Source organism: Papilio xuthus, unplaced genomic scaffold (assembly GCF_000836235.2).
Source record: "Papilio xuthus unplaced genomic scaffold, Pxut_1.1 DF825946.1, whole genome shotgun sequence".
Taxonomy (NCBI): domain Eukaryota; kingdom Metazoa; phylum Arthropoda; class Insecta; order Lepidoptera; family Papilionidae; genus Papilio; species Papilio xuthus.
In genome coordinates, this window is record NW_013532703.1 from 11,988,083 (window position 1) to 12,005,487 (window position 17,405).

The 17,405-nt window shown below is 34.3% G+C and overlaps 5 protein-coding genes across 8 annotated transcripts; 3 read left to right on the plus strand and 2 right to left on the minus strand.

The window, feature by feature from the left end:
* Positions 1 to 1,654: 1,654 nt before the first annotated feature.
* Positions 1,655 to 4,148, minus strand: LOC106124944 (uncharacterized protein C15orf26). The gene is made up of 8 exons (XM_013321985.1): positions 3,962 to 4,148; positions 3,603 to 3,692; positions 3,369 to 3,441; positions 2,888 to 3,050; positions 2,636 to 2,720; positions 2,210 to 2,368; positions 1,935 to 2,024; positions 1,655 to 1,811 (listed from the first exon to the last, which is right to left on the minus strand). Exons 1-8 carry the CDS (start codon positions 4,019 to 4,021, stop codon positions 1,707 to 1,709), a joined length of 825 nt encoding a protein of 274 aa, XP_013177439.1. The 5' UTR covers positions 4,022 to 4,148; the 3' UTR covers positions 1,655 to 1,706.
* Positions 4,149 to 4,241: 93 nt separating this feature from the next.
* Positions 4,242 to 5,908, plus strand: LOC106124943 (cartilage-associated protein). Its single transcript, XM_013321984.1, has one exon. It carries the CDS (start codon positions 4,569 to 4,571, stop codon positions 5,673 to 5,675), a length of 1,107 nt encoding a protein of 368 aa, XP_013177438.1. The 5' UTR covers positions 4,242 to 4,568; the 3' UTR covers positions 5,676 to 5,908.
* Positions 5,909 to 6,358: 450 nt separating this feature from the next.
* On the plus strand, positions 6,359 to 9,166 carry LOC106124930 (zinc finger protein 687). 4 transcript variants are annotated; one of them, XM_013321963.1, is made up of 4 exons: positions 6,365 to 6,445; positions 6,527 to 6,685; positions 6,774 to 6,905; positions 7,181 to 9,166. In XM_013321963.1, the coding sequence occupies exons 3-4, from the start codon at positions 6,778 to 6,780 to the stop codon at positions 8,850 to 8,852; spliced, it is 1,800 nt and encodes a 599-aa protein (XP_013177417.1). In that variant the 5' UTR covers positions 6,365 to 6,445; positions 6,527 to 6,685; positions 6,774 to 6,777; the 3' UTR covers positions 8,853 to 9,166. The 4 variants fall into 4 exon arrangements, with proteins under 4 accessions (XP_013177418.1, XP_013177417.1, XP_013177419.1 ...); XM_013321965.1 differs by having other exon boundaries at positions 6,527 to 6,623; XM_013321964.1 differs by lacking the exon at positions 6,527 to 6,685 and having other exon boundaries at positions 6,359 to 6,445.
* A 750-nt stretch (positions 9,167 to 9,916) lies between these two features.
* Positions 9,917 to 10,687, minus strand: LOC106124105 (uncharacterized RING finger protein C548.05c). Its single transcript, XM_013320564.1, has 2 exons — positions 10,489 to 10,687; positions 9,917 to 10,405 (listed from the first exon to the last, which is right to left on the minus strand). The coding sequence occupies exons 1-2, from the start codon at positions 10,669 to 10,671 to the stop codon at positions 10,169 to 10,171; spliced, it is 420 nt and encodes a 139-aa protein (XP_013176018.1). The 5' UTR covers positions 10,672 to 10,687; the 3' UTR covers positions 9,917 to 10,168.
* Positions 10,688 to 11,147: 460 nt separating this feature from the next.
* On the plus strand, positions 11,148 to 17,300 carry Patj (patj crumbs cell polarity complex component). The gene is made up of 17 exons (XM_013321853.1): positions 11,148 to 11,311; positions 11,463 to 11,553; positions 11,833 to 11,989; positions 12,413 to 12,585; positions 12,723 to 12,852; positions 13,178 to 13,290; positions 13,773 to 13,909; positions 14,290 to 14,438; positions 14,528 to 14,605; positions 14,826 to 15,027; positions 15,195 to 15,368; positions 15,464 to 15,597; positions 15,675 to 15,860; positions 15,932 to 16,110; positions 16,197 to 16,329; positions 16,464 to 16,630; positions 16,981 to 17,300. The coding sequence occupies exons 2-17, from the start codon at positions 11,464 to 11,466 to the stop codon at positions 17,155 to 17,157; spliced, it is 2,379 nt and encodes a 792-aa protein (XP_013177307.1). The 5' UTR covers positions 11,148 to 11,311; position 11,463; the 3' UTR covers positions 17,158 to 17,300.
* Positions 17,301 to 17,405: the final 105 nt, after the last annotated feature.

Below are 17,405 nucleotides of genomic sequence, written 5' to 3' on the forward strand. Positions count from 1 at the left end.
TCAGGCACACAATAACTTTTAATTGCCACTTCACGTTATTGCTAAAAACTCATATAATAAAGTAATGAAACAATTATTTAATGAACATGTTACTAAGCTTAAGATACATCTGATATTCTGATAAGATATTAATATTTTATAGGAAATGTTGATTAACTTAGATTTTAAATAAACACAGAATTCAATAGTAAATCACCAGCTTTTCTTGCCCAGTCTACCTATTCTATTTTAAATCTACTTACAATACATTGCAAATATATAAATCTTAGGTAAAAATCAGTAAATAAGAATATATCGTGACTATAAAAAACTATTATACAAAGACCCACTTAACACTATCTAAAGGTGTCGACGCATAATCCGCAATAGATTTTAGTGTACTTTGTATGATTTCACATAGCGCTGCGTCCATTATCCGCTCCGCCCGCATCGCATCAAGACAAAGTAAATCCGTTCAATCCGTGCGTGCGGTGCGTCCGGCACAGGTCAAAATGGACGCGTACCTTAAAAGTATAAAATTGCAACACATTTTAATTATTCCTTTTTTTTCCTTTGTCTTTTTAAATTTGAATTTATTTGATAAACCAACAACTATTATAGTTCAATGTAAATAATGATAATTATTAAGAGTATAAATTGAAAACTGACAGTGCTATAATCTCATTGTAGCGAGAATTCACTCTGCTTCCGCAATTAACAGCCACGCTAATGGTCTGATAGGGATTAATTAAGGCCCTTCACCCACGTCATAATACTTATTTTGTCCTGATAAATAAAGACAGGAGTTTTAGATTATTATATTTTCGCTGAGTTTCATTTAAATTTCACAAATAACCGATCTGTCAATCAAGTCTGATCCATTTGGATGTTAAAATTGACATTGTATTAAGGTTTCATATTATCTTATTATTATTTCAACTATATAGTTGTTGAAAGTTTTTTGAGAAAGCTATAATACATAAACAACATGAACATTTTTGTAACTGGTAGCACCATCTAGTGACAAGTGGCGATAATGGTAAATTTCAGGAACGTTTAGGAATAGGGATTTATGGCAAAGCAAAAAAAAAATTATAAGAAATTAATATCAAATTAACCAACCTTCCTTTTTGATATAAATTGCTTATATTACCGCAGTATTTTCGTACTGAATATTGTATTTGAGTGCTATATATTTGAAATGCAGATGAACGTCAGCTTTGTAACGTTAAAAGGCATCGAATTCGGTTCCTCTTCCGCAATTAACTGGCGTGCTAGTTTGCGTCAGTCTGTACTACTTTACTAAATAAACCTTTATTTCATTTCAATAAAATTGTAAATATGTTGTAATTGTAACAGTGTCAATCACTAAATAAATCCTTCGCAGCTACAAATTCGCGTTCTTTGTCCTAAGATTGAATCCTCGTATGGCTCACAAAGATATACTTTTGTAATTAGATTAAAGATATAATTTGTAATTAAGTTAAAAAAATAAATAAGCTCAACCGACTCATGGAATCGCAAGGGTAAAACTCGTATAAAATGACGCCTCAATATGAATCTCTCAAGGCTGTGTAAGCTACAAGTCACAATAACTAGGGTGGTATAATCAAATGTAAAATTCACATTTTACTTAAGTCATCAAAACAATAGTAATAAATTAAATTTGTTTATTGAATAAATAAATTATTAATTTCGCAAGTTCTGAAATATGTGGCAATCGGAAACTATTCTTTTGTCTTCGTCTCAACATCACTGACCAGAGAGAAGATGTTCTCGGCGGTGCATCGCTTGTGTATGTCCACATAGTTCCTACACGTCACGCCGCATTCCTGTACACACATATAATTTAAAGGCCATGGCGTACTTATTGTTTGATTTAACAACCGAGATCTAGGATTCATATAAGACATGCCTGAATATGTACATATGAATACATAATACAAATATATTACCGGTCCAAAGAAAGTTTGCATCCACGATTGATTCATTACACATAAGTTCTTATCTGCGACACAGTTCTTGATAAGCAATTTTGTACTAGTCTAAAAACAACCGGTTCAATAATTTTATGTTGCTTAATATAATGCCACTAACTACAAGACAAAGCTAAAACAATTCTTTGCAATAATAATTCACATGAGGGATGTATAGTCGCCATTCTTTCGACAAGTATAAGACTCCTACGCCATGGTCTTTTAAACATTATAATAATGAATCCTATAGATACCTTAATTGGACTCCCTAATCCTTCAAGCCTGTCACAAGGTAATAATGGTACTGTAGTCCAACGACAACAAGAGTCGAGGTTATTGCTCAGCTGAAGGGGCATTCGGTCAGCGGGTGCTGGGGCACCTTCCGGTGTGAAGCGCACGTAAAGCGGTGCCGCCTAAGACAATAATGGATAATCGACAAATTTATTTATCGACAAATCAAACGATCAGTATACAGTACTAAACTTTATGGCGTCTCGTAGCTCATGAGAAATCCTTAGACGGGTCATATTTCAAACCTCTACAGTGGACCCACCTGCCTAGACCATACATGCACACGCATCAAACCATGGCCCACTATAAAATTGGTATCTTATATTATCTAGGCAAATAAAAGAAACAATAGTCAGACACAAAAAACAGCGATATGATTGTAATGGCACCTCAGGTTCCCCGTAGTTTTCAGCCTTCAGCAAAAACTCATCTCCATAATTCATTTTCTCACCTCGTGAAGCGTCACCGTTAGTACTGAAAAAATAGTATCAACCAATATAACAGCAGAGTCGGAACACAATCATAAGCATGTTTTCGTTAATAAATTATAATAGCACGGTGTATCTACGTTCTTTTAAAACGTAACATAGCATTAAAAATTTAAAAATGTTGAGTAAATTACAAAAAAAAAAATTTTAAACCTTAGTATAACGAAGGTATTGCGGCAACAGGGCGTAGTTATAGGTGACAAAGTCATGAGGCATCCATCACAAATGTTCTGCACGTAGTCGACTTGTCGCTCTCTCACCAAACTTGACAACGCTAAACCGTACCGTGGCTTTGAACCTTTAGTTTGCCCTTTCACTATATTTGACGATAATAGAAAAGATTTTTATTTGATACTTGGTTTTTACTTAAAAATACCCTACGCCTATGATTATAAAAAATCTACTGCCAGACTATACGTCCCAAAGATAAATGAAGATTCTATTATGTATCTCGTGATGATTACGTGTAGGTTACACTTGCCTTTATTGCTTCTAATACAGATAGAGAATAATAAATTTAAAACCAATGGTCAAATAATAACACGGTAATCTTTCTTATGAAAGCAGGGTAACATCAAAATTATTTAATACTCTAATCTTAAAGAAGTATATGGTTTATGTGATATTTTATTACCTGGCATATCTGTTGCTACCACTTGCACATTAAACCCATAAAGTACGTAAGTTCCACTAATTGCAAGAGGTCTCTGCAATATTTTCAAAATTAACCAATTTTCTCGAAAAAAAGCTAAAAGCAAGCAAAAGTCTGTATGCCCAAATGCTGCCTGTATTAATAGTCTATATACTTAACATTCAATAAGAAATAAATGAGGAGGGCCTTTTTATCTATTTAAATTATAATATTTACCTCTTTTAGCAAATTACTGAATAATGTCCTGGATCTTTGCAGCAGGAGCTCATGCCTATCACGTTTTCTAAGAAATAATTTAAATTCATACTGAAATTGTAAGTGTAGTCGTATGAATATTACTGCAAAGGCCGCCAAACACAGACTGCTGCTAACAATTGTGACCAACAGCTACAGTGGTCGATTGTGATTAGAAGAAGACCTCCGACCTTTTAGAATCGGTTAGTTGATACAGTCTGTGTTTGACGGTCCCAAATAAACCACCAATCACTAACTTTTCGAATTCGAAAATAATTAACACCTTTCAGGACTAACGGTCATAATTTGATTACTGATTATCTTATTTGATTCGATTTTACCTCGTTTTTAAGTCGCTCTTCGTTCCAATTGCCTACTAATACAGAATTGTTATAGGCCATTCCTTAAAACACGAATTCTTTTATATAATTGAAAAGAAGTAAATTCCAAAATATATATATCAAACGTCGCCGATTTCGAATAATTGATGATTGTCAAAAGTGAACGTTATTTTAGACATCTGTTTCACTAAATAACAGACAACAAAAGGTAACACTGAGATGAAACCAAATCAAATACAATTTTGCAATGTTACCAACTCTTTGAATGCTTTTAATGTGTCAGTCAATCAAATCAAGTGAAAAGCAAAAGTCAAAGTCATAATTGAAGTACTTGTTGGCGGGAAAGCAAAATAAGTTTTGTTAAAAATTAATAAAGTAGATAAGAAAAAGCATAGTTGTTAAAAAATCTTCCCTATCAAATTATACCACGTACTATTAAGCTAAAATTGATAAAATAGACGAGTGAGTAAAGATTCGCAGAGGTTATTGTACTCTGTTTTAGTAATTGGGTCAGAACGATTCATGATTTACAAAAGTACGATAAACGCAGTTGAAACGATTATTTTCGCTTGTATTTTATTAGTTTTGTTTTGTGTCTATAAAAACAATGTGGGCTTCACATGTGCGATATACCATATTTTCTCTTGCATTCGTTAACCTATTATATTGTAGTGCTTTAAAGTTAGCATCAATTGACAAAACATACAAAAAAGGCTTAGAAGCTTACGCTGGAGAAAGATGGTCTGAGTGCATAGCAAAATTTGAAGAAACATTGCACTTGTATAAACTGCATAGGATCATTTTAATTAATTGCAGACTTAAGTGTGACTCTAAAAAATGGAATTCTGAAATTGAGGAAATTGAAGATATAAAAATTTATGAAAAGTTTTTAAATACAAGACTATGCATTACCGACTGTCAAATCAAAGGATTTGAAGATGCACACTTAAACAACATAGTATCTGAATCTGTAATAAATGATATGGATTCCAAAAAACCTTATGAGTATCTTCATATATGCTATTTCCAAATGAATGCTTTCCCTAAAGCCGCGTCTGCAGCATTTACATATCTGTCTGCCAACCCAAGTGATGAGAAAATGAAAAAAAACCTTGAGTATTATCTAGACCAACCTGAAGTTGATGCCAGTGAAGTTGTAGATTTTGAGAGTGAAGTTTATAAGATACTGTACCGTCTCGGAATTAAGGAATACAATTTAAAAAAATGGGCTGAAACAGCTGCTAATATGGAAGAAACATTAACTGATTATTTCTCATGGGAGAATATGTGTAGAGCTGAATGTCAACATCAATCAGAATGGGAATGGTCTCCGGAATACTCAGTAACTGTTTCAAATTACATGATGTCCCTCCTCATATGTAAACAAAATTGTCAGAACAAACTTGAGCATTTAGATTTTGATTCCGGAAACAATTTTCTGGCTGATGTTCTGAATTATTTACAAATTTCATATTATAATTTGGGAAGGATTGAAGATGCTGCTAAAGCAGTAGAAAGTTATTTATTATTGATACCTAATGATGAAGACATGTTATCTAATAAAATGATATACAGTTCACTAACGGATAAAGACAACTTCAGTAAGAGATCAGACATTACTTACTATTTTAAACGTGACAAATATGAAAAGCTTATCTTAGATAAATTTTACAATTCTGAAATAGATAATGCAATACTTTCCATGCAAGAATAATATAATTTAAGGTATCAATGTTCCTTCTGTATTGGAACTTGTTGTCTTTAAATTTATACGTAGGAACTTTAAATCGTACCAAAGAAATTGACTTTAATTGTCACTATGGGAAAATATATTTTTTTATTTTATTTTATAATATATACCTAAGCCTTTATTTTAACAAAGTGTATGATTATGTATAATAACAATATAATGAATTATGTGATATGAAATGTGCCATAATTAAAGTTTACGAGCTTTTATACATTTTATAAAAATATACTTTTAATTGATTATGGGAGATTGTTTTATTTTAACCTTTTAAAAAAGATTTTGCACCATTTTCATAATACTGATGTTTTAGTTTAATGATTTGATGAGATTTTTTGGCCGTTGGTTTGTATTGGTGTAGTCTAAACAGCTTAACTGATTTTGAATAGATTTTTGGAGATAACCCTGAAACAATTTTAATTAATTAGTATTCGTACGTTGCTTTAATAGTTGTATTGGTCTACTAGTCATTTTTATATCTTTATAAATAAATTCATTCATTTTCGTTTGGTTGAGGTTAACTTCACGAAAATGGTAACAAATATATTCTTTGACAAATGTTTTCGTTGATCATCATTTCTAGTACTGGTAACATTTTGTTTTTTCTATTATGGCGATACTATTTTGTTAAATATTTCACTAAACTTCATCAAGAGGGCGCCTAGGGCCTATGCCTGACATATTATAGTAACTCTCGAAAAATTGTGAGATTTTATATGGGCTTGAATTATAACCAGGTAATATGTTTTAGACAAAAATAAGTTAATTCCATGTTATTATTATAAAGTCCAATTTTATAATCGTTTCATTCTTTCCAGTTTACTATAATCACCTAACAAGATTTCGATAGGACAATCAAGACAAACCTTCATATTACACTAATATTCATGGAAACATAGTGTTTATAAAATTTATGTGATAATTTGAACTTCCTATCTTTGTCATAATACGTTATTCATTTAGCTGTCAAGAACTTAGTAATGTTTATGTTTCAGGTTTTTTCCATGAAATTGTATTCAATTCTATGAAAGATTATCATTTCATAATTTATGGTTCTCATTACAGAATAATGGCAAATGAATACAACAATAAGACACATATTAAAACATTATTGTTTACAAAAGCTATACCAAATTACAAAATTCCCGTACCACTTTATGGACACAAATTGTACCGCTGTACTGATTGTGAAGACAGGTATAAAATTTAGAATATTTTACTGATTTGTTATATTTATTAATATTTTAAAGTACAATTTATTTTACAAATTAAACAATAAGATAATTAATGTTTCAGAACTTGACCTCCCACAAGAATGAAGTCCTATGAATACCAAACCAAAATTTCATCAAAATCTGTAAGGCAGTTTAAAAACTCATAGGTGGGGCAAATATGCATTTTTTAAATATGTGTTTATGTATATAAAAAATATTAATCTTCACTTTGACAATACAGAAATAACTCTTTTTCAGGTACATTGTGGAATCTAGCTACCATTACCATGTTAATAGAAAGTCTGTAAAAATTACTTACAAATGTAGACATTGTGGTCTCATAAAAATATTTTACAATCGCTGTAACTTGTTAAGCCATATTAGATCGCATGCTTTTAAAACTACAACTATTAATATAGGTGATTTGAATGTAGAACCTTTACTTCCTTCATCTGAAGTTGTTCCAAAAAATATTCAAAATCAACCACAAAAAACAATATTACGAAATTATATATGCTTTGAATGTAAAGCTGATGACACAAAGACTGGAATTGCATACAAAGACAGAGTAGCACATTATATGCATTTATCAAATGCTATATTATATACATGTCCCATATGTATGTTTACTTTACCAACAACTTGTGCGCTCAAAGCTCACTTACGTCTTCATTTAAAACATCCGCCTTTCTTCTGTCCTGAATGTGGTATTACACTACAAAACAAATGTGTAGAATATCCATATACACATGATTGTGAAGGTTTTAAAATGATGAGAGCAACTGCCCGAATTAGTTGTTCCGCAAAGAACTGCCATGTTTTTCATCCAAATGAATATAATGAGCATATGACATCTCTTCATTTGAAGAAAATGTACAAGTGTCCAGCATGTGCCATGTGTGGTTACAATGAAGATGAAATGCAGCAACATTTAAAGGTTCACAATTATGGACTCATACCTGTTATTTTGTATGAATGCACAGAATGTAATGGCAAATTGCTGGTTGATACCCAAGTTACGAAACATTTGGCTTCTCATGTTAACACTTTTGTATATCCATGTTGGTCTTGTGGTAAAATTTTCAACTTGCCTTCTAATTTGATAAGTCACCATATGTGCAATCACTTAAAAGAAATAAATATATCCCATCAGTTACAAGAAAAATATAGAAACACATACAAGAGTATATTGTCTATAAGGACTCCTGTTTGTACCAAGAAGAAAAATTCTATTAATTCAATTATTTTACATGAAAAGGATGATAATATAAATCTTATAAAATGCCACTTATGCAAAAAATTGATGTCCCAAAACTGGGAAAACATAAAAACCCATTATAAAAGATTTCATAAAAATTACAAATGTGTTGATATCAAAGTTGTTCTTGAGAAACTTGATGAAGATTCTATAAAGGTAAATAGTAAAAAATTGGAATGCAAAAATGAAAAGATAGTTGAAGTTAATGAAGAAAATATTGCTCACTTGTCAAGAAACAAATCTGGGAAATGTTCCAAAATTTCCAAAAATATCAGTAATTATTTAGCATGCAAAAAGTGTGATTACCAATGTAATGATAAGGAATCGTTAGAAATACATTTGAGAGAGCACAAAGACCCGTACATGGCATATCAGTGTTTGGAGTGTGGACAAAGTTTTGCTGTGAAACCATCATTTTCAACTCATCTGTTACTGGAACATGATATATCAGATGTTATTGATTATATTAGTAAAAAACAATGCTACAATGAAAATGCACTTGTTGCAAAGCATTGTAGATCTGATAATAATGATGAGAATGAGCCATTGAAAGAACATCAATGTAAAATTTGTAGAGAACAGTTTGATAATGCAGATAATTTAGAAAAACATTTTAGAGTTCATGGAATGGCTTTTCTAATGAAGAATACAAATAAAGGAAATCATACTTAAAATACTTGTCACGAAAATGCATAATATGGAACACTTCAGTGATTGTATGAGATTTGGGGAAAGCTTAATCATTTAGTTCTAGGTTTAGGTCTTAGTAGATTAAAAACAAAAAAAAAGGACAAAGAGCAGAGATGTTGCAGTTCTCACAGAAAAATTGAAAAATAAAAACATGTTTTTTAACTTGTTTTTGTTAATATTTACCATAGAATTTAGATACTAAGGGAGACTTAAATTCCTAAGAAAGGCATGTCTATTAAATAATGATTTATTACTTCAATTAAATTTTTATCTTAAACTGTAAGAATGTATTTTATAGTAGCAATAAAATATGATGAATGTTAATTTTGGTTTAATTCTACATAATGCCTACTGTCCATTGAAAGTAGTTATTAAATAAATAGGTTTGTTTTTTGTGTGCACTGCAAAATTCCGAAGTTATTGGTTGGTTCAAACAAGACTTGTGTTTCACTATGTCTCTGCCAACACAAGTTTGATTGTTGAAATGAAACATTTTTCAACAACAAATTAATATTTATTGAAAGAAAATAGAAACAAAAGAAAGCCAGTCTTCAGACATTATTCCTTTGGGTAAACATTTGATTTTGATGCAATTTGTACTGGTATGAGTAAGCTCTAAAGATAGACACCAAATCTTAACTGATTGAAGTAACAACAGTACAAGTTCTGATCTTTTAAAGTAACGGGGTAAATTAAAAATAATTGTTTCTACCCCACCTTTCTTTTCTCCTAACTACTTACCTGAGAAGTATATGAATGCATCCTTTACACTTAGTAATTCCAAATTAGTATCTTGAAGATGAAAAAAGGTACCACCATGTTCACAGAATATGTTTATTCTCTATATAGAAAAAATAAACTTGATAAGTGGGACAAGAAAACTCTTAACTAGACACAGAAGTTTAATTCATTTATTAAAATTTCAATTATATTAAAACTAGGTACATTTACACTTGATATTCAAAAATTTTAATGATAGTACATTATTGTGTATTTTGGTATTTTAACCATATCAAAACATTTATATCTAAGGTCTTTAATATCAATAAACTTTACACCTTAAGGTCTGAAGTAAAAATAAAATTAGATGTATTAATAACTAGGTTTAAAAACAATTTAGAAAGCTCACAAATTGTAAGCATGCCAGTTCTATTTTACTATGTTGTACTGTTCAGTGGATTAATATATATTATGATCACAATCTTTTAACATAAATATCTAAATATTATTTACTTATGTACATATTCTTATTAAGAGGTAAGTTAATTATTTAATTAAAATCAAATAGATAAATCTCATCACACACTTAAATACAAGCGATGGTATGCAGAGGCTCCTTTCAGCATAATTCTGCAGTTCGGACATCTTTTTTCAACTTTTAAAGATTTTTCAAGACATTTAAGACAAAAAACATGCCCGCATTTTGTTGAAGCGAGTGGGTTTTTCCCCAGTTCTTCCCAACAAATAGGACAACTACCTATTTGATTTGATTTTCTTTTCGTGTTTGCAACACACTTTTCTTTGGGCGACGGTGTCTAAAAAAATAAATAAAATGTTAAATCGAAAAGCATTATAGCTTATTTATAACTTATTAATGTGAAAACTATATTCATCTTACCGAAGTTTTAGTTGAAGATTTACGTACTCTGGGCGATTTCCTGTTTGATTTTTTTGCACGTACATTGCTTGCTTCAAAAGAGTCATCTGTATCTATTACTATAACTTCATTAGCCAAGTTGCAGTGATCTGCTAATCTAAACGATATCGTCAAATCGACGACATCTCCGTCATGGTTAGTCATGTTGTTTTTCTGGTCACTTCGGAAACCTATATTTAATAATAGTTATAAAGTTTGTTGAGTTAAACAATGTATTTGTAGATATTTCACTTAAACAAAATGATGTGGAGCATAAAAGAAATCGATTGTTGCAAAGTAAAATTTGAACCAAAAAGCATAATATAAAAATTTGATCCAATGTACCTATGATTTTTTGTAGTATATGTTCGAAGTAAATAATATTGACTTAACGTCCTATTATACATAAACAAGTAAAAATTTGAAACAAATAAATATCAAGTTAATAGTTGTTTTTAGATTCACATTAACAACAATGTATTTCGTTCAAATTCTTCTAAACATAAACAATCGAATAATTTTTATGGCACTAGGATCTTGCCATTTTGAGCTATGTCGGAAGGATAAGATAGATGGCTTATATGAATTATCTATGGTCACGTCTACTCAAAAACTCAACTCAAACGTCAACGTCAGTAATAACGTCATAAAATATTGATACTTTTATGTCTATCTCACCTTTTTCCAAACAAAATTCGGAAGTATCTAATAGTTTAGTAATATAACATTTTTTAAATATTACGATACCCTATACGACTTACAACTAAAGTATATTTTTCAAGTCACTTTGATATAAAATTATCATGTAAGTATGAAAAGCATAATTATATTCTTACTTATTGAATGGATATTTTTTTATTATGTTTAGATTATATTAATTGTAGTTGAAAGCTATACAGCCCGTTGAAATTTTATAACATTTAAAACACATTTAAAGCTTGTAGTTTATATTTCAGCATGCACCTTGGTGTGAATATATCTAATGCTTTACAACAATTAGAAAGTGTAAAGGCTGCTGTTGATCAAAATGATGATCCAAAACTCAAGGTAAATGTAATAGATCAATTTGAGACTAAGTGTAAAGAATTTTATACACTTTTCCTTATACTTTAGGAGCAAATGTGTGATGTTTTTTTTCTGTTCTGACAAATATGTTGTATGTAGATTTGTATGTATGTATTTCAATACTATCGTGACCTATACTTAACCGATTTTGACCAAAGAGGTTTAATTTGTTACGTATCTTTCCCCGGAGTATCATAAACCTATAGTAATTCAGGTGTTTCACAACATGTTAATTCTAAACAATATATTTATGTATTTAAGGCTGCCACTACTGATGATCTAAACATGCTTATTAATTTGTTGGAGAGTCCAATATTAAGAAGTATAGCAACTTTGCATGACTCAGTTGCAATGCTGGCCACCCAAGTTGCTCACCATCCCTCAATGCTTCCTGGTGATTTTGACATCACTCCTGCTGGTGAGAATTTAAAAAAAAAATTAAATGTCGAATATTTAGTAGTAAAAATATCAATTAAATTTAATGAATATATTTTCATGGTTGTGATGTCAATAATAATTGTATATTTAAATGACTTTAATTATTACTAGTAGGAAAAACCTTACAAAATAAAGAAATATATATTACTATCATTAATACATGTTATGTTTTTATAATTTTACTACTATTTGTCAATGACTCCAACCATGCAGAATTAAAAATAAATTAAATGGTAGCCTATGTGTTCATCCAGACTATGTTCAACATCTATGCCGAATTTCGGCAAGATCCATGTAGCCATTTTGGCGATTTTACCATATGTATGGTATCCAATGAACATCCATCCATCCGTACATCCATTCACATTTATTATATTAGTGAGATTTAATTTTTGATGAACAGGTGATTTGGCATTGCAAACTAGGAACCTATACGGTTCACATGAGGGGGAGGAGGAACAACGCGTTCCGCAAGTTTCACCACCAAATAGCTTGGAGTTTGGATCAAACTCGGACAATGAACGCATGTTGGGACTTGATACAGCATCGGTTGACTCCAGTATGTCTCCAAAGCAGGTATGTTATGCATAGTTATAGAAGAATGTGAAGTATATATTTATTCCACTTCTACATTCTTTAATTTTTGACTTTATTTTAGCATTGCAATAGCCTTTCTAACTACTACTAAAGTGTTTGTTTTTTTGGTGTTTCAGAATCGTGGCATATTGGATTTGTCACGTAATGATGACTCCTTGGCATCAGCTTCTACTAACATTGTTGCAGGAGATTGGGCACAGGTTGAAATAATAAATTTAGTAAATGATGGCACTGGACTTGGATTTGGTAAAGTGTTATTTGAATATTTTTTTATCAAATATTAGCATGCTATTGAAATCAATTAAACTTATAAATATAATTTTCATATCGCAGTGTTAGTTACCGTACATCCCCGAAACGACTTGACCCCGATTTTTATGAAATTTTATATGCATATTCAGTAGGTGTGAGAGTCTGCTACTATCTATTTTTTATACGCGGATGGAGTCGCGGGCGACAGCTAGTTACATTATAAGTTATATTCTAGACAAGTAAAAACTTGTATTTTTAACACAACAGCAAGATCCATAGTCCATACATTTAAATATTAATTTATTTATAATAATTTCAGGTATAATTGGTGCTAGAACTAGTGGAGTCATTGTAAAAACTATACTGGCTGGTGGCGTGGCAGATCGTGACGGCCGCCTCAAGTCAGGAGATCACATATTACAGATCGGAGATGTAAGTTATTTTACCGTAATAGAAAGTGTTCGCTTCTTTAACTATTTGCTTTTGTTTAAACATTTATGTCTTGAAGTGAAACTGGAGCTAAAAGGATGTTTCGTAGTATTTTTTAAAAGATAGTTAAAAAGCAGTCTTTTTATTTTTGAGATACAGATGTGCAAACCATTTCATAGGAACAGAAATCGGTAATTTAAAAGATAAGAGACATAAAATACTATAATAATTAAGTTTCGTAGCATTGGATTCAATTTATTCGCGATGCTTTAATAAAATAATATTAATTATTGTAAAATATAGTTGGCAAGCGTAGTCACAACAATCTATGTTGGGTCGTTTTAATTCTTTAGTGGCCCAAGGTCATATGCACGCAGCCCAGTGCCCCCCGACGCATCTTAAATTAAGTTCTGTGCAGAAATATTTGAAAATCTCAATAACTATAAATAATTTAGCCGGAGTGAATACAGATATTGTGTTTGTAGGTGAGCTTGATGGAGATGGGTTCAGAGCAGGTGGCAGGCGTGCTGCGCGCGTCAGGCTCGCGCGTACGTCTCGTGGTGACGCGTGCTGTTGACCCCGCCGCCGTGCAACCTTCCATCGCACCCATAGTACCCGCAAGGTTACATTCACATCAATTATCTATACATATAATAACATTGGTGTGTCTGTTTGTTACATCGAATTAAAGGTTACATATTTTGTGTACGTGATGTAGAAACATTACCATAATGAAAAACCAATTTTCAAGGCCGTCTGTCCCTGTTCCCGATAATCTCCGGAATGGTTGGGCCGATTTTGACGGGACTCTCACAGGAAGATGGCTAATGTGCGCGGGAATATTATTGGCTACTTTTTTTTTTAATTTGCACTAACGACGGCAATTGAATACATTACGGCTGAATAGAATGCTCATCACCAGTTAATTTTGTTTTAATTGCAAATTATTCATATAAGAGTACAAGTCTTTAATTCTTAATAAATATAAATGATTGTTTCCAGGTTACTGTCTAACCCGGAAGCTTTGGATCGTTACTTGCTGGATACTGGATTCGAGCAAGTGTTCAACACTCAGCCCGCGCTGGTGACATCAAACCCGGCGCCCACTAGATTTGTCTTCGGCAGCTCCATAACACCGCCTCCGGAATCTGGTAACATTACATTAAAATACACATTGCTTATTTAAAACATTGAATAATTTCATATTTACTTTATTACAATAATATATACAAATTTTTAGATGCCGAATCACCAGAAGTTGATAGATTTACTGTGCAATTGAAGAAGGACGAAAATGGATTGGGGATAACCATAGCAGGTAAATTCTCTGTTTTTTTTTATCTCAGATAAGAGGGCAAAAGAGGAGCGGGAACATCCGCGACACCTATGTCTTCTTCCCGACTATCTTCTACAGCTGTACCAAATTTCATCGAAATCAGTTGAGCGCTTCTGGAGATTACCTTCTAAGAAATATCTATCAATTGAAACTTTCGGATTTATAATATCAATAAGATTAAGTAAGATACGCAATGTGTCAGGGTACGTGTGCGAGAAGGAGGAGCTGTCGGGGATATTCGTGAAGTCAGTGACAGCGGGCAGTGCGGCGGCGCTGAGCGGCGCGGTGCGAGTCAACGACCGCATCGTGGCGGTGGACGGCGTCTCTCTCGCCGGCAAGTCCAACCAGCGGGCAGTCGACGCCCTCAAGCAGAGCGGCAACGTCGTCACTTTACAACTGGAGAGGTAACAAACACCTCACACAATGCTCTAAGTGTCCAAAAGTTCTACCTTAGCGTACATTTTGTCTTTGTGACTGCGCCTTTAAATGCTGATTTGTAAGGATTAAAGTTGGACATGTCGTCATAAGGTCACTATTTATTGGTAGTTTTAAATGTTTATGAATTGTGTAGATATCTTCGCGGCGAAAAGTTCGAGCAGCTGCAGCAGGCGATCGCGGCGGGCGAGAGCGCGGCGAGTGCGGCGCCGCACAATCCCTTCCTGCACATGCACCGCCCCGACCCGCGCCACGCCCCCCATACCACACACGCAGGCCACGACCTGCCAATGATGCATCTGCACTCCTCGTGAGGATACATTTTCAATATCCGACTCCCAAAAGATCATATTATACTTCAACAACTTGAAATGTAATATCATAATAAATTAAAAACTATAACAGTTCGGAGCCAAACAAAGAGGAAATTGTAGAACCGCCCCCGGCACCGCGCACGCCCACTCCGCAGCCCGCTTTCGAGATGCCGCGCACGCACGAACAAAAGGAGGCCATACGACGCAAGTGGCAAGCTATTTTAGGTATTAATAATTTTTTAAGGTTTTTAAAAATTAACAATGGTCTGGTTCATGACCCTCGTATTCTATGTGTGTTGCAGGCGAGGATGTTGAAATAGTGGTAGGCGTGGTGGTGCGCGGGTGCGGCGGGCTGGGCATCTCGCTGGAAGGCACTGTGGACGTGGAGGGTGGGCGCGAGGTGCGCCCCCACCACTACGTGCGCAGCGTGCTGCCCGAGGGGCCAGTCGGTCGTGCCGGCGTGCATCGCCCCGGAGATGAACTGCTCGGTTAGTGTACATCTCTTAATTAATACATTGTACAGATTATTATATATTTATATAATTTATCCCTATTATAGAGGTTAACGGGCACCGTCTTCTGGGCATGAATCACTTGGAGGTGGTGTCTATCCTGAAGGAGCTGTCGAGCGAAGTGTGCATGGTGTGCGCTCGGCCACGCGCCGCACCTGCCCCCGCTCCCGCGCCCGCCCCGCACCACGCCCTAGACCTCGCCCCGCCCGCACACACGCTCGTCAAGGTAACGATTATCGAGTAGATTGGGAGTTAGATTGCTGTGATATCAGCAGGCTGGAGCAGATATGTATGTTTGTATGTATGTTGCAGGCGAAATCAGACGGCAGCCTGGCGGGAGCGGGGGGCGAGGAGGGAGGTACGCTGGCGGCGGGCAAGGCGCGCTCGCGCAGCCTGGAGCCACTCACCGGCCTCGCTATGTGGGCTTCCGAGCCACAGATCATTGGTATGCTGCTTGTAAACTATTTTTATGCGTGTTATTATGACCAGATATCGCGAAGCCTCTTGATGTCGTTATATTCGATGTTGTCAGTGATACTACGGTTTTAGATTTACATACGCTTTGCATGTCGTTCGCAGAGTTGGTAAAGGGCGAGCGCGGTCTTGGGTTCTCGATCCTGGACTACCAGGACCCGCTGCGGCCGGCCGCCACGTTGGTGGTCATCCGGTCGCTGGTACCGGGCGGCGTGGCGCAGCAGGACGGTCGTCTCATACCCGGCGACAGGCTGCTCTTCGTCAACGACCAGGTACTTACCCAATAATACAATACTAAGACTGCAGACAAACTGGAAGCAACTGGCACTTTTCTATTTACGTCGGTTGATTATATTTAGTGCAAAATAAATTGACTTGAATTATTTTTAGCCATTATTTAATCTGAAAAATGTATAAAATTCAGCTCTGTATTTTGTGGGCATTGGCAAGGTAAGTCAGTACCTTTTTAAATACTTTCGTTGTATCAAGGACCGTGCATATTAAGGAATCATGATTTTCAATACCCAATCCTCTATCAGAACTTTCGACTTTGCTGTAAGGAAGTGAAAGAAACTGGATGTGAGGATTTTGATGAATTTTCTAACATTTTCTTCTATTGTAGAACCTGGAGGATGCGAGCCTGGAGCAGGCGGTGGCTGCTCTGAAGGGTGCGCCGCGCGGGCTCGTACGTATCGGCGTGGCGAAGCCTCTACCGCTGGCTGACGCCCCGCCCCCGCTGCCCGCCTCCGCGCCCCCCGCACCCACCACACCCACCACAACCGCACCTGACACCGACTGATGGGTGCGGAAAATATATACAATTTCTTCAATTTGACAGTTTATGACATTCTCTTAATTATTCGTCCATTAAAAAAACAGTTCTCTATAATGTTAAATGATTTAATCATTAAATATATAAAAACTTTAAAAAATGTTCACTAACTGTGGGTTTCTGAGATCATAATCTCCGTTTAAAACTTATTGTTATCTCTGTTTTGTGAAAAATGACAGGGATGACGAAATCTTTTATGCAGGAATTTTGATCTC